This window comes from Candoia aspera, chromosome 3 (assembly GCF_035149785.1).
Source record: "Candoia aspera isolate rCanAsp1 chromosome 3, rCanAsp1.hap2, whole genome shotgun sequence".
In the NCBI taxonomy this organism is placed as follows: domain Eukaryota; kingdom Metazoa; phylum Chordata; class Lepidosauria; order Squamata; family Boidae; genus Candoia; species Candoia aspera.
In genome coordinates, this window is record NC_086155.1 from 160,007,154 (window position 1) to 160,029,816 (window position 22,663).

At 35.6% G+C, this 22,663-nt stretch overlaps 2 protein-coding genes across 2 annotated transcripts in view; one reads left to right on the top strand and one right to left on the bottom strand.

Annotated features, from left to right (window-relative positions):
* Window positions 1–22,663, top strand: part of LPIN2 (lipin 2) — a 573,775-nt gene that overhangs the window by 210,618 nt on the left and 340,494 nt on the right. The gene's annotated exons all lie outside the window — the stretch shown is intronic.
* Window positions 3,935–22,373, bottom strand: NDC80 (NDC80 kinetochore complex component). Its single transcript, XM_063299144.1, has 16 exons — window positions 22,244–22,373; window positions 21,748–21,837; window positions 21,087–21,213; window positions 20,511–20,683; window positions 18,050–18,152; window positions 17,409–17,495; window positions 16,196–16,289; window positions 12,812–12,918; window positions 12,568–12,712; window positions 11,955–12,160; window positions 8,524–8,676; window positions 7,846–7,935; window positions 7,324–7,416; window positions 6,659–6,789; window positions 5,738–5,840; window positions 3,935–4,076 (listed from the first exon to the last, which is right to left on the bottom strand). Exons 1-16 carry the CDS (start codon window positions 22,342–22,344, stop codon window positions 3,939–3,941), a joined length of 1,941 nt encoding a protein of 646 aa, XP_063155214.1. The 5' UTR covers window positions 22,345–22,373; the 3' UTR covers window positions 3,935–3,938.

The following is a 22,663-nucleotide window of genomic DNA, read 5'->3' on the forward strand; positions in this document are numbered from 1 at the left end:
ACCTTTTCTTGTAGGGAAGCTGCTCCAGCCCCTCATCTTAGTTGCCCTCCTCTGAACCTTTTGATGCTGTACTATATCTTTTGAGATGCAGCAACTAAAACTGCACACAATATTCCAGATGCAGTTGCACTATTGAGTTATATAAGGGCATTATGACATTGGCATCTCTATTTTCAATCTTTATTATCTATAATATGGTGTCAGTCTTTTTTACAGCAAATGCACACTGCTTTGACACCTTCATTGAACTGTTTACCATTAATCCAAGATCTCACCCCGTCATTGCTAGCTCTGATCCCATTAGTTTTAGTTCCCATACTTTGAGCAATAGCGTACAGACAAAAAAATGAACCCTGAGCCAATATCCTAATTTATAACTGAGTGTTTTTAATAGTCTCCATTACAGTTACATTCAAATATCCTTCTGCACTATGTAAGTGTATCTGAAGTTCATCAGGCCTTCTGTCTCCAGTCCTGGCAAGTCCAACTGATCAAGCTCTCCATGCTTTGGGTAAATGCATGTTTACAAGTCTTTGTGAGCTGAACCCTTGGAATCCTAGTAATCCATCATAAGTAAAAACACATTCCCCAAAACCAAATTCTCCCACTGACACCATTTGTACATCAAATTATATCATTCACTTGCAGTATTATTTCCCTTTTCTGCCCATTTGAGCCACCAGCATCTTGAACTACCTTCCTAGATACTAAAAATCTATGGTGATATAGTTGTAGTCGTAATCGTTCTACATTTTGTTTTACATTAGCAGGTAGGGAAAATTGTTATTATATTTGATCACTCAATTCGTGTTCATGGCAGACTGCACACTTCACAAGCTAATAGGTCTAATTCGGACACATATTTCAGTTCCTTGTAATAGTTATCATCTACCACCATTCTTCTGATAGATTCATTGAAAAATTAAATTTTATCCAATAGCTATCAAACACTGCCCATAAAGGAGCTACACAATGGTTTTTTGAAGTGTTCCAGGTATGAAACAAAACTTGTTTCTTCCAAAAAGCATCATTTTGAGTGCTTCTATTCTATGCACTGACTGGGCAGTTTTGTGGGTTATGACTAGGTTGTATTTTTCAAACATTTTCTAATACAGCAGCAAGGACCAGTCTTGTTTCTGCTGTTGTTGGTTTAAACTTCATGAAATGATGTGGAACTGGGACAGAAAAGTTACTAGCTTCTGGGTGTGTTACAGATGGGGGTTTTTTTGGTGCCAGCAGCTATTTCTATGCGCAAGCATAAGCAACAGGAAAAGACAACACAGTTGCTTTTGCTCTACATGGCTGAGCACAAAAAAGTATGCCAAGTATTTTGTTGATCTTGCTAAATATGGGGTGTTAGCACTTACAGAAAAAATGTCCAAGGAAATTACTTTTTTTAAAATAAAAACATTAAAAACAAACCCTCACATATAATATGCTAGGGGAAAGAAAAGATAATCTTTTTGATTATCTTTTCTCCTTGTTTTGTAATCTTTTGGCTGAGAGATCCAAAGGACATATTTTAACAGAAAAGACTTAACATGAGATTTTTTAAAAATAACAAGCTAATCTAAATAGATTTTTCAGTTCGTAAAAATACAACTCTGTTCCACCGTTCCCTACAAGAATTAATTTTACTGATTTTAAAAATAGTTTTTATAGACGTATTTTCTGCAATTTGCATGCTAGGCAGCACCCAGCATGGACTTCAGTCCCAGCTACTGTTGTGGCCATGGGGTGAAACATCTCATTCTGCAGTAACAAGGGTTCCCCTTCCCCCAAATCTTGCCCTGTGATCTTGTGCAATATTGGCCATTTAAATTTTTTTCCCCCATGTTGAGAATGGTAGACAATTACAGGCTTTATATTAGTGACCCAATTTTCAAGCACACTTCTCCAGGATTTTGCATTTTAATTACTACCTTCATGAACAAAAAGAAATACTACAAATATATGAAAGCATGAACATTAATCATTGTCTATGTGCTGATATTCAAGAAACACAGATTCAGGTTTTAAGGCTTGGTGTACTTAGGCATCAGAAAAGTGAATATTGGTTTTAATAACCAAACCTTATTACAGTAAAAGCAGATGCCATCCAGATGCCATAAGATTACATGAATAGAAGATATGATTCAAAACATTACAAAATACTCTCTTTCTCTTTCTCTCTCTCAACTGAATTGAAACTATAGTCTTACAATGGTCACTATGTCAAATCTCATTTATTCAACTCCTATATTTTTAAACAGTTCCTTTAGCATATTTACAATCATAAGAGAATTGTAATAAATGTTATTCCAAGTGGTCTGAACGAACCCTGCAAAAAAAGTTTTTAAAACTACTTTGCTTGATAATTATAGTAAGATAAAATGGTTTAATTCCAGAAATATAAAGTTTTCATAGCAATACTGTATATTCCATTCAATACTGTATTCCATAATCAAAGGAATGTATGATGGATATAGATATCACTTTGAAGAAGTGAAAACTACAATGTAAAAGAGAAGATATATACAAAGCAAGATTAAAACATGGATTAAATGAACTATAGTCCAAGATCCACCAGATTCTAGGCTTACATTCAACTGAATACCACAGGCACAATAATTTATAACTTGTGTTTACCATATCTGTTCCTTATTTATTGTTCATTTATACCAAAAGGCACAAATATTCCAGAGTTCCTCATCCAGAGATGGGATGAAGCCTTCAAAAGAACAAAATGTATTTGTTTATGAAAAGATTGGATCTTTTGTATGTATTTAAAGGGAACTTCCTATGTTGAATACAGTATGATATAAATTAGAAACAGGAATTCTAGATATAGAACATATTGCAATCCATAGTCAAGGGTTGGGGCTGGTGGAATTTACACACGTTGAAAGAACATGAGCAGTCCTACCTATGTTCCTTTCATAGCCTCTAGCAGCTCCATATACATTAACAGAACCTGTACAAGAGGGGTTCTGGGCAATCAGTTCCTCCTTTTATGGAGGATTTCCATGTAGTTAGAAATATACCTAGGACCTTTTGTTTAGCCACTAATATTGTGGCTGTTGCATATTGAAGAGGTTATGCAGCTTTGGATATTTTTGTATCTGTTCTGTATTGTCACAGCTAGGATTCCTGCTCTAGATAGTTTATATCATATATGTATATTACATGCAATGTAATATTCTGACAGCTACTTGGATACGTTTCCTAGCATTTCATCTGGAAAAAACTTCAAAGTCAAAACTGCAGGCATTTTATTGATACCCTGAAGATATCAAGTCCTGAGACTTAACTTTTGTTCTAAAAAAGCAGTTCAAAATTCAGATGTAGTCTTAGATATGTTTACCAGTGAATCACATTATGCACAAATCATATATAACAAGTATTCATATTTTGAAATGGGAATGCCACTGTAACGCTAGAGCTGTTCTGGCCATTTTTGGCACCTAATATTGATATAGTAAGATAAACTTCTGTAGGGAAAACCACAACCAAAACAGGTGTTATTTTGCAGTTATTTGGGCACAATTCATGAATGCAACCCCTTTCCTATTTAAATCATAGGTGTCCTGCATGCATGTGACCACGTGAATAGGACTTTAGAGTCTTCCTTTCAAGAAAACGATGGTTTTTCTCCCAAACATGTTATAATGCTTTGTTTCCGTGTTGTACATTAGTTTTTTCTTTTCCATGTTGGGCACAAGACAATGAACCAGACTGCAAACCAGGGCCCATGAATTTAGAAATGACATTGCTAATTTTTACTTCTTTCATATTAAGAAATTAGAAATTAACAGTAAGATATACTGCTGGACCAATTTATTGCTATAGAGAGATTTTATTTTCAACAGGTTTTTTTTAATATTGAAAATATTCATTATCTTAAAAAATTATGGAACCATAGCAAGTAAACATTTTATGTATTATACAGATATTTTCACTCATGCGTCTAAAGCATACAGAGTACTCATCCTCTTTTTGTAATTATCTAGGATTTCTTTCAAGTTCATCAGTGGATCTTGAGATATAAATTCATGAAATTCTCTGTCAAGTTTTGCATTCTGTTCAGTCAAATATTTCTAGAAGAAAATGGTAATAGATTATTTTTTAAGTGCTTTGTTTTAGTTTTGATTTTATAAATGTACAACTTACAAAAGTTCTGGCATTATGAGATCCATTGGAAAATGTAGCTGGTATCTGTAGACAATTTTTTTTTTATATAAAACAAGTATACAATTATGAAATGTTACAGAAAGAGAAGTTTTAAGTGAGTGAAAGCTTGAAAACTTCCATTTGCTTCCATAGGTACAAGTAAAAGATTTGTAACAATGGAAGAATAGGGAGAGAACACCACCACCACCCTCCACCACTGCCCTACAGTAGTGGGCTCAAAAAGTTATAGGAGCGCCAAAGAAAATCCAAGTGACAAAAATACAGGAGGAAAACAGGATTTCTCCACAGGAAAACCATGATCTTATAACAGAGGAATGTATCCTCTCCACCCATTGTAGAAAATGAACTTTCGGAGTAAATGTTCTATTTTCCTATAGGGGAGCCTTAGTGGAAGAAATAGCCTGAGCAGGCCACACGCCTTACAGAATGAACCCTGGCCTCTCTCCAGATTACTAGCAAAATCTCGTAAGAGAAGAAAACATAATATTTTATCCACATGGTAACAATGCTGTGGAAATATTATATCATAAAGTTATCCTGATAAGAATTAATCAATTAAAAAGAAGGTATATCTTCATTACTTTGAGCATATCTAATCTACGTCAAGCTTTCTCCAAAATGGCCTAGGCAGAAACAAGCTTAAAAAACATAAATACGAACTATAATATAATCTATAGAATGCCATCAAGTGGCTGCATAACAGTTAACTAAAAAGGCATGTTAGACAGCAGCAGTTTTTCTCCGTTGAACAGATAGGCTAAGCAGAGACCTATATTGGGAAAAGATATAGGTATACAAGAAATTCATCCAGACAAACTGTATCTTGGTAATCTATATACTTCTAAAACTCTCATGTCTGTTTGTTTGTAATCTTTAACTGGGCGAACCGATGCATCATAGGGCAATAATTTTTGAACCAAGGTACCTCAAATGGGCTAACTTACAGAATGCATCCAAAATCCAGCACCATGACTCCCATGAAATTGAAATTTGGCAAATTTTATAAAACATTTTATGACAAATACAAAATGTCATAAAACATTTCCTGTGGTCAACTCCTGATGTTTGATTGTGCTATACAGTTCAATATGAATGACATGGGCTACTTTCAAGGCAGATACATCTCTGAATATCTCCCTGAATTTTTAAGAACTTTTCCAGTGACGGCAGTACATTAGAAGCTCTGCCATTGTTGGAGGCAATCCAGTTGTAAGAGGAAGATAACACTCTAATCACATCACCTAGTATAGTAAAGAACACTCAAAACAGTACCTCTTGAAATGGCCTGTCCTCAACATGAAAAACTTGTTGTTCTGCGCCCAGAATATTTAAAACAGCTATTTTAAACTGAACTGTAAGCACATCCTCAGTTTTAGTTAAGTAGCAACAGTTTCTCAACCTTGCTTTAAGCAGACATAAGGATTGACCCACAACATGCAAATACAGTATGATTTATTACCAAACTATGGGTCTTCCACATGTAAGAAAGGATACCAGGATACTGAATTAGGTATGATCTATGTTTGAAAATTGAGAGTGATAGTTTAGCTAATATAGCATGAGTTACCTCAACTGACTCAAGATGAGTAAATATTAGTTCCAGAAGATACTGCAGATTTTTATCTATTTTCCGGCTCTCTTCTGAAGTTGTTTGCATAACCACTTGGTATCTAAGGAGTAAATACCAGAAGATGGAAGGGGAAGAGAATATTGCATTATTTACACGGGAAAGCCTTCCCTCTATCTATAAATTCAAGGTTTGTATAAACAGTTTATAATAATTAGCACATGTAACATTACTCCAAAATCTAAACATGTTTCATTTAAAATTTTCCATTTAACTAAGATTAATATTTGTATTATGTTGCCTATCATATTCCAGATAATTCCTATAAACTCATCTTTATTATGAACCTTATAACTTAAGCTTATAGGACTGCAATGTTAACTTGGAAGTAAGTCCCACTGATTTCAATGGAGCTTACTCCAAAGAGTGACCAGGAATGCAGCCTTATCCCATCTTCAATGAAAACAATTATTTACATTTTCACATTCTTTTTTCCCGTTTACCTTTCCTTACTCCATTCAGTTCATACAACTGAATTTCAGTTGTAAGCTATTTTTAAAGAATAGTACGTATGATCATGATGCAATAACAGTAATTTATCTATTAACCTATCTGCCTGGGGATCAGAGTGATACGGAGCCCATAAAATGGCTGTACTGTTCATGAATCATTGTGCTCTCCCAGTGACTATATTGTGTGGTTTTTAATTGTTTTAAATGTTTTATACTGTTTGTATGGTTGCTTATTTTGTGGTTTTTGGTATTGTTTATGTTTTAATTGTAAGCTGCCCAGAGTCATGAACGTGAGATGAGTGGCTTTATAAACTGAATAAATAAATAAGTTCATCTGAGAAAACAAGGCTTTTTTAAAAAAAGCTTAGGATAAACCTCAAAAGCCAAACCTTTGTTTAATTAAACTAACCGGCATCGGATTTCATGTAGTTCCTTCATGGCTTCACTGACACCCTCATTGACACCATTATAAAGCAAACTTTTATGTTTCTCCAACAACTCCAGCTCTTTGATACTCTTTTCTTCTTCTTCTACAATTTCCTGCAATAAGTATATTATGTAATACCTCAGAACGGAATCATATGTTTATGACGTATATAGATCCTATCTATTGCAAGAAAGGGCATTGTAAATTTAATATAGTGAACTTGCTCCAGTTCTGTTATATTGTTAGAAGTCTTGCATCTGCTTATCTTTTAGATAATTCTTATTCTAGAGAAAATAAGTCCACTAATGCTGTTCTTAGAAATATTTATTCATGTTATTTACTAGATTTACATCCTGCCTTTATTTTCTGCATACATAACATTTCCTCTCCTATTTTCTCCACAACAACCTGTTAAGATGGGTTGGGCTAAGGGAGATTGACTGGCCAAAGTTATCCAGCCAGCTTTTGTGCCTGAGGAAGGATTAGAATTTATGTTCTCCCAGTTCTAGTCCAGCACCTTATCCACTACACCAGAAGGTCTCTTTATGTTATCTGTACAACATATCTAAATAGGAAAAAAAATATTCTCCTAATAATGAATTCTGTAGAGAGGTACTTATAAGTATATATCATATTTATCACAATACCTTTGTTTTCTGCTGACAGAAATCTTCCAGTTTTTGTGCTTCCTCTCTTAGCATTTTCACACTGCTGTTCTGTTCAGCTTCCATTGTGTTTACCTTAAAGAATATTATTTAATGAAGGGTGTTAGCACTGAAAATCATGGATACCTCCAGTTCATGTCCTTTTTTATTTTTTTAGCAGCAAATGGAGAACTTTCCACAGTACTCTCTTAGTGTTTAAAAAAAATTCTGGAATCTAGCAAACACTGATATTTGAGAAATCGTTTAGCTTACAGTATATACAGAATAAAGTTATATAGGAGTATCTACTGAACATCTAGAAATTAGGTTGTATTGTCCTTTGTCTTTTTTTCGTTCTATTATCATTTTCCTTTCCTAGCAGCTCTCTGTACTTGTTCTGAGCACTGAATTATGATTAGGAAGAATAAGACAAGCGTAGATAAACAAGAAGAGGATGAATATAGGTTGCATTACAGTATACTATATAGCAGTTTTCCACTAGACCAGAGGTAGCAAGGAACTGACCTGTTCCAAGGTATCTTCTAAGCCAATTTTTCTCTTTGTTGCATTTGCAATCTCCTCTTCAGTTTTGTTTATGAGATTCAGAAGGGGAGCCTGCCAAAATTATATAAATACCACAAAGGAAAAAATATGTCGTTTTCAGGTGAAGTTGTCCAGTTACAGGGATTCAAGAAAGAAATAATTTTAAAAAATGGCAAATGCATATAATATAGAAAAGATCTTCCTATAAGCTGATAAGGCAATATTGCAAGTATTCTTATATCAGTTCATATTCCAGGGAGGGGTTTTGTATTCTAAAACCACAGGAATTGCCATGCTAGATCAGACCGATGGTCTATCTGGTCAACTTTCTGTTCCTCATAGTGGCCAATCAGATGCCAATAGGAAGCTGGCTAGCCGAACAAGATAGCAGCAGCCTTTTCAACAACTGATGTTCTAAGGCAGCATCCTTAACCTAATGTACAGGGATTTCTGAGCCTTCATTAACATATACCAATCCATACATTGTGCTAAAGCCAATTCCTGTACATAATAAATATGGTAACATTTTCCCCAGACGCTCATTGTGATAAGGGAGTTGAACTTCATCTTTAAGTACTGTTAAAATATCGCCTTCATTTATTGAAAGAAAGTGATTGATCCTTTAAAAGAGCTCTACATGAAAAGTGAGTATATACTTACACGAATCTGAGTTCTGTACTTAGCCAGACAATTAGGACCTGCATCAGGATTAAATTTAATTTCAAAATCAAGACCACCAGAATTCTCTGCACTTGTAGGAATTAGTTTTAATTTTCTAGCCAGTTTATGGTATTCTGCCAAATTGGCTTCAATCTACAAAGAACAGACAAAATTAATAAGTATAACCTAAAAACCTTACAGCTTATAAAGCATATGAAAACTGAAACTGCTTCACAATTACAGTATTGTTTTGCATCTCTCTGTGTTTTCAAAGTTTGCCCTTCCTGTGTTCAAATTTTAATACAAGGTGTTGGCCTCCCCACAAGTAGATAGAACTTCTGAGAAAAATATTAAAATTACTCAAAGCAAATTACCAAAAGTTTTTTATTTGATGGACAATTTAGGGTTGGTGGATATACAAAGACAGAAAAATGGCAATTCAAGAGAGTATACCTACTTTTCTGAAAGACATACAGCAGATCCTTTGCAAGAATAGATATGATTTGGATTTCAAAGAATTTGGCTACTAAGGTTTCTAAAGTAGAGATATTACCAAAGACCTTTTCGGATCATAATCCTGTGAGTTTGGTTTATAAAAGGAAATCTAGTTCTTTTAGATGGAGACTAAATGAAATGTTGCTACAGAAAGAAGCAAAGTGAAGGATTGTAAAAAGAAATTAAAATAATTTTTTGAAAATAATTTACATAAAGGTGCTGATTTAAGAATGGTTTGGGATGCAAGTAAAGCTTTCATTAGAGGTTATTTCCTACAACATAATAGTGAACTCAAAAAGAAGAGTCAAGAGAAAATACAAGCTATTTTGGATGAGATAAAGAGAAAAGAACTAAAGAAATTTCTAGAGAAGATAAGTATTTCTCAACAAATAAAGCTTTTACAACAGTTATCTAGGTTAACAGTAAGAGAAATGGAAATAAAAATGAATTATGTAAAGCAAAAAATTTTGAGTGTGCAAATAAACCAGGGAAGTGGCTGGCATATAAATTACAAAAAGAAAAAGAAAAGAAAATGATGTTGAAATCACAAGAGGGAGATACTGTATTAATGGACAACATGACCATACAAAAAGCATTCCATCAATATTACTCCAACCTGTATAAAGGAAGCGACCTCTCACTAGAGAAAATGGATGAATATCTAAAGAAACAAAATTTACTGAGGATTACAGAGGAACGGAGGCAGATTATCAATAGATCTATAACGATGAGGGAAGTTTCTGAAGCTATAAAATAGATTAAACCAGAAAAGGTGCCTGGACCAGATGGATTATCAGGTTCTTATTATAAATGTTTTGAGGACGAACTTTTACAACCCTTACAAAACATGACAAACTCTATCTTGCAGGGAGGAAAGAGGCCAGAGAGTTGGAAAGATCAGACAGAATTGATGAATAAAACAGGTTTTAAATTGAGAAGAAGGTAAAATATCTGGGTATCTCTATGACAAATATGAACTGCAGTTATTTCAAAATAACTATGTTAAGACATTAGTTAAAAAAGACATGTTAAGATGGGAGAAACTACAATTGTCATTGCTTGGGAGAATTTCTGTGATTAAAAACGAGGGTGTCTTGCCTAGAATTATGTTTTTGTTTCAGACAATACCTGTTTTGACAACCCATGTACCATTTAAACAGTGGGAAGTCTACAGTGAAATTTGTGTGGCTGGGGAAAAAAGTTAAATATAAGGTGTTACAAGATGCAAAGGAAAGAGGAGGATTAGGTACCTGATTTGAAACACTACTTCACAGCTTGTTGTTGGTTTGGATGAAAGAGTGGGTGCTGCTGCGAAATAGAAGGCTTTTGGAGTTAGAAAGACATGACCTAAGATTTGGGTGGCATGGGTATTTGTGGTATGATAGTCAAGGTTAATGTGGATTTTAAAAATCATTGTTAGATGTGTCATATTGAGAATATGGAATAGATACAAATCCTGAAAATACCTTTGTGGCTCTCAGCACAAGAAGCATTTTATAGACAAGAAATAATAGACAAATGCAAATGGCTAACTTATCATGAGATACTAGAATTTTGTCAAGGGGAATATAAATAAAATTAACAGAAGAACAGCAGAGGGATATAGTTGTCAGTCATTTTCTTATCTACAGTTATTAGAAAGCTTTAAAGTAGACAAAAGAGTTTATGGTTTTGAACACTGTAAGACTCAATAGAATTGTATACAAATGATGAACGTGTAATTGCTAAAATGTATAAACTTTTATTGAAATTTGAAACGGAAGAACAAGTAAAAGAGTGTATGACAAAGTAGGCTAAAAATTTTGGTTATAATCTACAGATGGAACAATGGGAAAACATGTGGTTGAAAGGACTGAAATGTACACTATGTTATAACCTTAAAGAAAATTTTTATAAAATGATATACTGTTGGTATACAGTATGTCACCAGAGAAATTGTCTAGAATGTATAAAGGCACTTCAAATTTATAGCTGGAAATGTGAACAAGAAGGGACATTTTATCATGCTTGGTGGATATGTAAAAAAAGCTAGAAAATTTTGGATTCAAATACACACACTGATTCAGAGGATTTTAAAGATTAATATACAATTGAGACCAGAGGTTTTTCTTTTGGGATTGATGGACAAACAGTTGAAAAAAAAGTCATGGCATTTTTGTATATGGTAACTGCAGCAAGATTATTATATGCACGAAGGTGGAAAGACTTGACATTACCCACAATGGAGGAATGGTTGGTGAAGATGATGGAACTTGCTGAGATAGCTAAATTGACTTCTTTAGTCAGGGGGAAAAATTAATACATTTATTGCTGTCTGGAAACCCTTTATGGACTTTTTGTATAAAACAGAAAAAATGAACATGATTTATGGTTTTGATGATTAGATTGGATAGATTATAGAAAGAAGAGAGTCATGTTGTAACCATAGAGTAAGAGATAAATTTATAATTGTACTTATAACTGCTGTAAAGAAGAGCAGGAGCCACTTCTTTGTATCTTTTACTTTTTTTACTTTCTTGCACTTCTAGCTTTCTCTAAAATACAAGGTGAACTATAACATATATTTTAGGAGTCATTAAGATGCTATTACAATTAAAACCTATAGAATAACTTCCCCCCATTTGTGCAGCAACATCTAATGGGAATTCAGTGCCTGGTGGATACAAAGCCAATCATACTATGTACTGCTTCAACCTTTTTTGTTTGTTACCAAAATAGTAAATATAGGGTTATTATGCACCCCATCCTGGGATTCTAAAAAACAACAACACAACTTCAAGCAAGTTCTTTCATGAGATATTAACTATTTTTCTACTACCAGAATAAAATTTTATTATTTAATTCAGTTTATGGGAAATAAAGCAGCAGCAAGAGAAATGTTAGTGTTCCAGATGGAAAACTCAGATGTTCAAAACTTCAGTTTTAGCTATACATACTGCCTCTTTTCCTCTTGCATATTTTAATTCCTCATTCCACAGTTGTTGTTGCTCTGCCTCCAATTCCCTGGTTAATTTATTTACTGTCTGTTTCAGCTCCTCTATTTCACAATTCAGTCTCTCAATATCTGCAGTGGAATACTTCTGATTATCACAAACGAGCTTCAGATGTATGTTTTCCTGTTTCAGTGCTTCTATTTCCATGGCTAAAATTCAAGAAAAATAATTTTTTGTTAGGAAAACAGAAAAAAAAAACCCCTATATATAAATATGTTTTGTTGTAGACAACAGTATTTATTTCTATTTTGTTTTTAAAATATTTAATTTGAAGCTTAATACTTACTTGAATAAAATTTCAAAATATTAGGAACTTGAACTCACAAGAATCTACTAAAAGGCATGAGAAACTTACCAGTACTAAGAAAGTTGTAATGACTTCTTACTAACTCGGCTTTAACTACCTCCATAAATAGTTCAAAAAGAAATTCCCTACTTCTGTTTAGAACTTTCGCTTGAGCGGAGATCTACCCAATTAGTATTTTCTTTTAAAATTAATAGATTGAATGAAACAAACGATAAAATTAGTTATTGATGTTCAGCAGTTTCTCTTTACCAGCAGCTTCATGCTCCTCTGTAATACTTTTTGACTTTTGACTGATACTGCTTGAGTGAGATTCCAAATTGGCCATATAAGCCTCATATTTCTTAACATCTGTCTGTAAAGATGATTTCAGTCTCCGCAGATGCTCTAAACGGTCCTTTTTCATAGAAAAAAAGGGAAATTGCAGTGTGTTAACTAAAAACAAACATCAGATTCATAAAAACACCTTTCCAGAGCCATACCCTCAGTTACTCACTGGTTCACTTTCTCTTTCCTTTTCACGCCTTGCAATCTCTTCATTCAGCCTTTTTTCTTCTTCTTCTAACACACCCAAACGATTTTCATGTACCTTAAACAGATCCCCTGAAAGAAAGAAAATCAAAATAACCCTCTAATCACTCAGGTGTTCTATAACTTTAGTTATTAATCTGAATAGGGAATCTAGGACAAAAAGTATACACTGAGAAACAGACATTTTGCTAAGTATCAGACTTACACCATCTCCTAAAAGCTATTGTCATAATTTCATTACCCATGAACAGTAACACCAGCAAGTTGCTTCAACAGAAAACAATTTTATAAGAATTTTATTAGATTTAAAGCAAAGATAAAAACTACCAAAAAGCAAAAAAACTGAAAAGTGTGAAAACACAAGGGAAAAAAAAAAAGAATTATAAAGATTACAGAGGTGACTTCCGACTTTTAACAAGAATATACAGCAATTTCCATAATCAATCCTTTATATCAAAGCAAAATTACATTATTTCTGTAAATCATTGTATTAGCACATTATAAAAGTCACTAAATACAATTGCTCCTTCCCCTTGTATTAAAAAAATATATAAAAACCTCTTAATCAACTTCCCCCAAAACCAGTATTTATTTCCTTCCTACCACTATTTCTATACATTTCTGTCCACTACTATAAAAATCAAACTAAAAGACATATAAATTGTCTACTCTCAAAATTAATAGTACTGCTATTATAACAATCTTAATTCTATTAAACCTAAAACCAGCATTTATTGCTTATACTTTATTAATCTTAATCCAAATTGTTGAAAAAGAATATGAAGTCAAACAAGCTTTAAAAGCAATCCAGATAAACATTCTCAAATTCCTACCCCACTTCAAAATAGACCAAAGCATTCACACATCTCCACAATAAACACAAGGCATTTTTCACAGAGATCAGAGCCCAACTGCCCCAGCAAAAAACCTCCCACAGGAAAAAGCCTCTTTTCCCCCATCACTTTCCATCAGGAAGACAATTCTGTTTATAATTTGCAATTTGATGATCTGTCCATTTAACTGCTTCAGTTCCACAATCTGGTCATCATCATCAGAAACCTTGCTCTCACTATCAGCAAAGACATGTCTATTGTCGAGTTCCTCAACTTCTTCCACAACTTCCCCAGCCCGATGACACATTTTAAAGCTGATATTTTCATCGATGTCTCAAATATCTTGCAAAATAACTTGACAGGAGTCGGAAAAGATCTGTTTAAAGGACTGTTTAAGCTCACAAGGAAACTCTGAGAGTCTCCTTGAAAGCCTCCATGTTTCAGGCAGTAAATTATGGTGCCCCCTAGATACATGACTAGCGAGAATAGGAGTTAATGAGTTAATGGAAAATCTCTGAAAGTTGTTGAACAAGAGAAAGTATGCCAACAGGCAGCTCCCAGGGAAAGTAGTAGCAGAAAGCTGAAGATTCAAAACAGCAGTTTCAATGTGTAGAAAAATATTAAATTCTTCAAATTCAATACAAAAATAATAGCAGGGAGGTGATTATTTATTCTCAATCCTCCTTAGGGAAACAAGCCAAAACAAAACAAAAAAAATGATTTTTTTTTTGGTTAAAATTACTTCTCCTTGCTGTAAAAAGCCTCTTAGGGTACATAACTTTAAATATGTGTGTGTGTGTGTGTGTATATATATATATATAGATATATAGATAGATAGATAGATAGATAGATAGGGTGATTTAGAAATGGGGTGGCTTGACTTAGTGTCTCTTTAAGGCTACAGTCTTAAAGATGACCAGATTGCGACTTCGAAATGGTGATGTCCCAGCCTCCTGGAGGCTCTTACCAGATTGGCGCAGACACTGTTTGTGATTCTCTGGCTGTGTTAGGAATTTGGGGCAAAGAACCACACTGAGTCAGGAATTGAACTCTAGTATTTATTGTTCTACCCTATAGACAGAATCCTGCCAAACTGAAACCAAACTACTAAACTCTAACGGAAATATTCCAGAACACTAAGGTGGTTCTTTTCTGATCTTCTTGGCTGGGAGCGCAAGGGTTTCCACACTGCCCGTTCACTTTTCCCCCTGGAAAGAGCCCCCTCCTTCTTTACCAGCAATCCCCATAACAGGCTGCAAGTCGCTGTTCTGGAAGACAGATGGGATGATTCTGAGCGTTTTCTTTGTCCATGAAAACGCTTTGGGAAAAAGCCTGCCTGAGCCCCCCCAAAATGCTGCCTTGTCAGTTCTGCCAGCCGAGCTCGCGGACACAGCTGTTCAGTCGGCCATGTCCCCACCGGAAGTCAATAGAAAACAATTTTTGAAGATTTTTAAGACTAATACATGTTAAATGTAACAAATACACTGAATCTTCCAATCAATGATTTCCATTTCAGTGTATTTTTTCCCATCTTTCTTCCATCATAAAACTGAAGGTACTGAACATATGAGCTTCCTTGGTGTTCTTCCACATAAGTATCAATCAGATCCATATTTTTAGTTGCATCAATGTAGCTCCATTATGTACCATTAGACCATGCGCTCCCCCAATTTATTATTTTTATATATTAGATTTCTATCCCACCTTATGTCCAGGAGCTCAAGACAGCATACATGGCACTACCTTCAACAGCTTTACCCACAACTACTCATAGGAAAAGTTGGGCTGAAAGAGCAACTAGCTCAAAGTAACCTATTGAATTTTCAGGATGGAGGATGGACTTGAACCCAGTCCTAGTCCATAACCTTAGCCACCATTCTGTTAAATGCTTTTAGAGATTTTATTATTTAAGAGACATTAAAATACTACTTAATCAAAATCCTAAATAGCATAATCTGCATATATTAGTTCAGTAACAGTATGGATCTGGTTTTATATCTCATTGCTGAATATTCATATTAAAGACCAAAGAATTTATGATCTGTCTGCCCAGGTTTGACCTAGAAGTTAGCCTAAGCCAGTGAGGAAAGGTTTACAGAGCATTAACAGATAGACTAGATACAAAATGTCTATTATTTATATAATAAAATATACTGTAACTGGTTGCACTATTTGGTAAAAATACCCTAAAAGTTATAGTGGATAGCAATCATGCAAACAGAAAAATACTTTTCTTAGCCACATGAGCTCTGGCAATCAATCTAAGTATCTTGAGAAATAATAATACAGAAACTTATCTCACCTCATATCCTTAGATTAAGTGAGATGATTTGGGGGGCGGATACCACTATTTTTATACTATCATTAACAGTTAAAACCGAAAAATTCTACATCAATAACTTGGTGTAATTTTTTTTTCAAAAGTTTGAAGAAACTACAGAAAGCAAGTGGTAAAACATTTATAAGATTAATAGTAATACCTATTTTTTTTACATTTTACCATGTAAATTACTCACTTAATTTAGAGTGTATTTCAGCATCAAATTCTTCAAAAGTGTCTCCACCCCTCATGAAATGGTCGTAACATTTTACAGTGTAGTCTAAAAAGAGCTGAAGACATAATTATAAAATCAGTTCAGTTTTAGAGATCTTTTAAAATATGCTAAACAGTATTGTGCTACAGATGTTTGCTTTCTTTCTCTAATAGGAAAAGGTTTCAAATTACTGGTTCAAAGCTCACCCCACCCCACCCTCTTCCCACTTGGGCCGGTGTGTTGCTCCTTATTTTCTGGATAGCATCACTTACTCTCTGAAGAACAAAAGTCTCTTCTTTTTCTCATAGTGTTTGAAAGTTCTGTCTTGTGATCTCCCATGCAGAATGAGCACAGTTGATGCTGCTTTTCCTCTCCCCTTCCCCATTCTTAATACGAGAGCTTCAACTTACAAGGGATAGGTATTCTGTCAGCAAACTTTGATGCTATGGTTGCACAGGCAAATGTGGAAAAATCCAATAAATTGGTTGCCCAATGATTACTCAAAACTGAGCGGGGTATAATTTAAACAGACTGCCTGCTTTTTGTAGATTGCTAAAAACAATCAAAGGCTCCCTATATTTACTCCCTGATCTATTCCAACTACCATTAGGTTTTTTTCCAGGGACCACTGTAATGATGCCCTTCCTTCAGCACTGTTACAGAGCAGATATTGCAAACTCCCCATGGCTCATCATCTCTGCCCCTGTGACGCACAGGTGATAGAATCAATAATCACACACGGAGGTTTTATGCGACATTGCATCAAAATCTTATTCTTCCCCTTTCAGCAGCAATCCCTGGACAATTAAACATTTCTATGTCGATTTTCTGCTCACTGATAAGGTTTTTTATACAATCTTATACAATTGTTATCTAGCCTCAAGGTTTCGGCAGGGTATCTGTAGTAAGATTTAGGATGGATTGCTGTGCATGCCGATTTGTGTTTATCTATTTTGACTCCCTTTCCCCTTCTTTTTAATTTCTGTTTTATTTCTTGGCTAAAGGCTGTAATAAATCAAACTGAACTGAACCTGGTTCAAAGCAGCCAGTAAAAATGATTACCTGTAAAATACTATATATATATTATTATTGAGGATTTCATAAAAACATATATACTAAACTTTTATCAGAGTGATAATTTTATTGCCAGCAAGTAATATGCATTGGGAAATTTAGGGAGAGATGGCTAAAATACCTTGTTATGCAGAATTCCATCTTCAGTCTCTCCCAAAATCTGTCCTTCATCAAATGATTGTAGGTTTTCTTTCATCGAAGTATACAACTGAGTAGGACACAAACAATGACACATTCACAAAGAATAATCATATTTCATAGACTGTAATAACATGACATGCTATATTGCTCTTTCCTTTTCCTGAATAAATCAGAATAAAATTTCTGCTTCCCTACCCAACTCATCTAAACATTGTTGCCAGTTAGAAGGAGAACATTATTAAATCCATTAGAAATTATATTAACAGAAAAAAATATTAATTTTAATGAACTTTATTTTGTTCTGGTCTCACCCACTTTTTGGTACAGTTCCTGGCATGTAACTCAAATGTGGCCCTTTGCCTGAAACATATTGGCATCAGATTTGCTGTCATTATCTGATTGATCAAATTAGACATGGCAACAAAAGTGCAGCAGTAGCTCTAACAATACATTATAAACTACAAAGAATCTGTCAAAATCACAAGAACATCAAGCATTTCACTAACACCGTTAAATATTTTCAGTATATCTATTTCCTATTTACAGGCAGATCAAAATTAGATAAAATGCCAGTAAATACCTATAGAAGTGGCCAGAGATATATTTAGCTACTTATAATACCTTGTAACAGTCTGTCAGCCAGACCAGAGCTGCTACAATCTGAGGCCATGTATGAGGAGCTCCCACAGTATACATAGAGCTTTTCGACAAAGCAAACGGATAGCTGTAAGAAAAATGTAAGTTTTCTATAAAATATTTTAATTTTTCAAGAAAATGCCACATACAATTTAAAGTACACTCAGACACAAAAAACAACTGTACTTATTTTTAGTTTCCATCAAAACATTAGTTAAAATATATACAAGAATCTTATATATATAAGATATGGCTAGACAGTCATGCCAGTATAAAATAATATTAAGAACTTGCAAAGCTAGCTGCCAATATTATACTGAATTCAGGAACCTTTTGTAGAAGGGAGATATATTTGGTTATATTTGCTGTATAAAAGTTTCCCCTCCAAATTCAGCTAACTTCCTGACAACATTATGAATGTCTATGTAGTTTTCTTGATAACAATATAGGTACAGGTAGACCTCGAGTTATGACCATTTGTTCAGTGACTGTTCGAAGTTAAGACAGCATTGAATGAAGAGACTTATGACTGGTACTTGAAGTACTGGCCATTGCAGTGCCCCCATGGTCATGTGAACAAAATTCAACTTGCACTTACAACCAGTTGCAGTGTCTCATGGCCACGTGATCGCCATTTGTTCCCTGCTGGCTTCCCACAAGCAAAGTCAATGGGAAAGCCAGCAAGTAAGGTTGTGATTCACTAGGGTAAGTCTCCCCCCAGCTTTCTTCACTTGCACAAACCACACCCTCCTTCCCCTCTTCACTTGTATACACCCCGTGCCCTCTTTCTCCATCTTCCCTGCAATTACATGTACCCCGCACCCCCTTTCCTCAGTCTCCCTGCTCTTGCACACACACACACACCACACGCGCTTTCCCCGGCCTCCCTACAATCGCACCCTGATTGCCCACTGCACTTAGCACCCTCTCCCCTGTCTCGCTCACGGCTTGTGCCAGGCCTCCCAGGGCCTCCCCCACACCCCAAGGCACTCCCATGCTCCTTACCTGGGACTCCCTCTGCTTCCCGCTTAATGACCTGCGTGTCTTGGGTTATGACAACCGGGACTGCCTGGATTGCTGTTGCTAAGCAATGTGGTCACGTGATGTCGCTCTTTATGACTACATCACTTAGCGATGGCAATCCCAATCCCAATTGCAATCCTAACTTGAGGACTAGCTATAGACCTTGCTTAGCGACTGCCTTGGGCAGCGACCATTTGAAGTTACAACAGTGATGAAAAAGTAACTTTGCAACCAATGCCTGCATTTATGACCTTTGCAGTGACTCTGTTTGTTTGTTTGTTTATTTCTACCCTGCCTTTGTTACTTTTATAAATAACTCAAGGCAGTGAACATACCTAATATTCCTTCCTCCTATTTTCCCCACAACAACCCTGTGAAGTGGGTTGGGCTGAGAGAGAGTGACCGGCCCAAGGTCACCCAGCCGGCTTTCATGCCTAAGGCGGGACTAGAACTCAGTCTCCTGGATTCTAGCCCTGTTGCCTTAACCACTAAACCAAACTGGCTTTCTATCACGTTTGCCATTAAAATCAGTTAGTACATGTTGTCCTATGCCTGACCTGTTTTTTTCTCCCCCCACACAGTGCAGAGATTTCCTAAAAAAGCTATCTCTTCCTGAGCTGCTTTTCTCCACAACACAGCGCCTCCCTAAAAAGTGCTAACAGCAAGTTAACAAGCTCAGCTCTGTGAGCTTAATTAGCTGGCTCACAACTGCTGCCTATGACTGGCATGACTTTAATCAATTTCACACCTTCTGCTTTTGTTTGCCTCCTAAGCAGCTCAGGGCTCAGAGCTGGGACCATGCTAGGCAAACAGCTGGTGTTAGTGCATTCCTTTAAATGTGTACTCCCCATTGTGTGCCTGCTTACTCTCTTGTAATCCCTTCCTCTCCAATGAATGTAAATACAAACATCAATTCTCCTCTTGCTAATTATCCCAGCACTGGGGTGAGCATTCCAAAGGGCGGGGGAGTGAGGAAAAAGGGCTATAATATTTGCCCTTTTACCCAGCTTCCTTGTGAGTTGAGTACCGGAAACCTTCCCCACCATTTAGGCCCACCTGGCTGTTTGGGGCTGTATCCTTCTGACGCTGCAAAGCAAAGAAAAGCTGAAATTGTAAGCACAGTTGCGGTCACATGATTTTCCACTTAGCAACCGCTTTGCTTAACAACCAATTTGCTTGTCTCAGTTGTGGCTGCTAAATGAGGACTACTTGTAACACAAATAGTTTGACCACTTGTAACAATTAATATACTGTTTAAAGGTTACTAAATTAAAATGAAATATAATTAAGAACTTTTAAAACTCTGGGAGATGGTAATTTTCTAACATGTAATCAAGAAATGTATTATCCACCAAATATTCTTAGTTGTATTGATTCTTTTTAATTACTGAATTGAATATTTGGGGGGGGGGGTTGTACTTACCCAAGCTCTTTAAAAATTCTTGGGATTTCTTCCTCAAATTTAGAACCTGGAAGCTCATATGAAGGGCAAAAGAACTCATAAATAAAACTGAAAATTTTCACAAAGTCCTTAACAGATGGAGTTTGGAGTGATTTCACAGAGACTGTAGGACCATATCCATATGTTGTAAGAAACTAGGAAAAGAAATTAAAAAGTATTGTATGTGTTGGGCTTTATGCCAGTTTACAGAGCAGTCCAAATCTTTGTATGATCCAAATTATTGTTCAATTAGAGAAAACTCAGCAGATTAATCATATATTTTAAGAAAAGTTTACATATATTTTGTCATAATTTAAATACATTGCTGAAGGTTTTAAGATGCATTCTGTTTTTGTGAAAAGAAGTGCGGTAGTTCTTGGCATTTGTGATTTTTAATGTAAGTATGAAGGTAATTCATACCTTTTTAAAAAGTTGGATGAACCATTATTTCTTTAGGCTATTTTTACCTTGCTTTTGCCAAATTTCATTGATCAGGAGGCACAATTTATACTGATAAAAGAGAGATTTAACCAGTTAAACTAAACAAGTCCCGCATACCTCACAAAGCTGACGGATACATTGCTGAATGAATGTTTTGTCATGAAGTGGTCGAGGATCCTTGATTTTCTCCATACTTCCAAATGTACCATATTGGCTGTTCCGTAAGCTCCCAGGGCCACTAGTCCTAGAACTCAAACCACACAATGTGCATCCAAGTTAACTATGGCATTATTAATTTTATCTATGCAAAATTATGTAGACATGGAAAATGCCGTTTATAATAATGAATGAGACTTAAAGAGTGGCTTAATGGCTATTAAGTCTGTCATACCAAAGTCTTCCAGCTCAGTAACAGAATATTGGGAATATAAGACCGGGCAGTACAAATTTCACCAATTTGAGGACTATAGCAGACTTTGCATATGTTAAGGGCCCACTCCAAAAACGGCCAGGGCATATTTTTGGAGGGTCCCACCAATTCTCCAAAGCTTTGGAGGCTACAAAAGGGTTACTGGCAGGTTCTACACAATCCCTACAGTTTTTTTCACTCCTGGTATAAGGCTTTCCTGCACTTAAGAACTATCCAAGTCCTTGATGCTCTTTCTAATCCTTTATTCTATTGGAATAAAGCATTCATCTACACTGAAAGTGATACTGAAAGAATTTAGTGTTCAAGTTAATCCTACTAAGTGAAAGCCTCACTAACAATGCTAATTACCTTTTGCCAAAAAAACTGGTTTTCCTTTCTGATGTCCCTGGTGCATGCTTTCCCACACTCTGCTTTCCAAAAGTTGTCCTTCTCTCTTGCCTTGAAAAGAAAAAATTGTAGAATTGTGCAAATTACTAAAAAAAAACCCACACAAAACTGAAGCCTTCTTCTTATGCCATCCAATAAGGTCATCTGCTGTTTAATTTTTCCCACATAATCCCATTTTTACTGTGGTCTACTCCTTAATGTGTATATACCTTTTCTACTATAGTTTACTGCATGTGTACATGCACACACAAAGAACAGATCATACTTCAATGCTAGTCTAAACAAAATAGTGAATTTGTCTAATTACTCATTTTTGCATATAAAATACATATGTATGTGCCTTTAAGAGTAACAGGCAAAGTAAAGTGGCACTAGTATTTTCAACAGGCATACTTTGGAAATGTAAAAAGTCAGGTAAAGGAATGCCACCTCAATTAAAGGAATCTGAGTGTCTTACGGTTGGGGTGTATGAAGTCCTGTCTTGTTAGTATCCTGCACCCTGAGCGGCTGGATGGATTGCCGGCAACTGATACGACTGGTACTTGAGCTACGCCTCATTGTTGTAGGGAAAACTGTAATACAGAAGAACACTGTGATCTTTAGGTAAGCTCGTAGGAGAAGGGAGAGTAGATAAGGCTATGTCCAGGGCAGCAAAGGATTGGAGTGGATGGGTGGCAAAGCCTCTGCTGATAAGCTACTGGAAAGAGATGAGAGGAGAAAAGCCCTCTGCTACAAAGCAAGCTCTTTCCCGCTCCTGCCCCGCCCCCCCACAAAAAGGTGATTTCTGAAAATTAGGAAGAGAAAAAGGTTTGAAAAGGCTTTAAGCCTTTTGCTCTCTGGAAGAAAAGAAATGGAGTGCCTTTGCTGAACCTTTCTT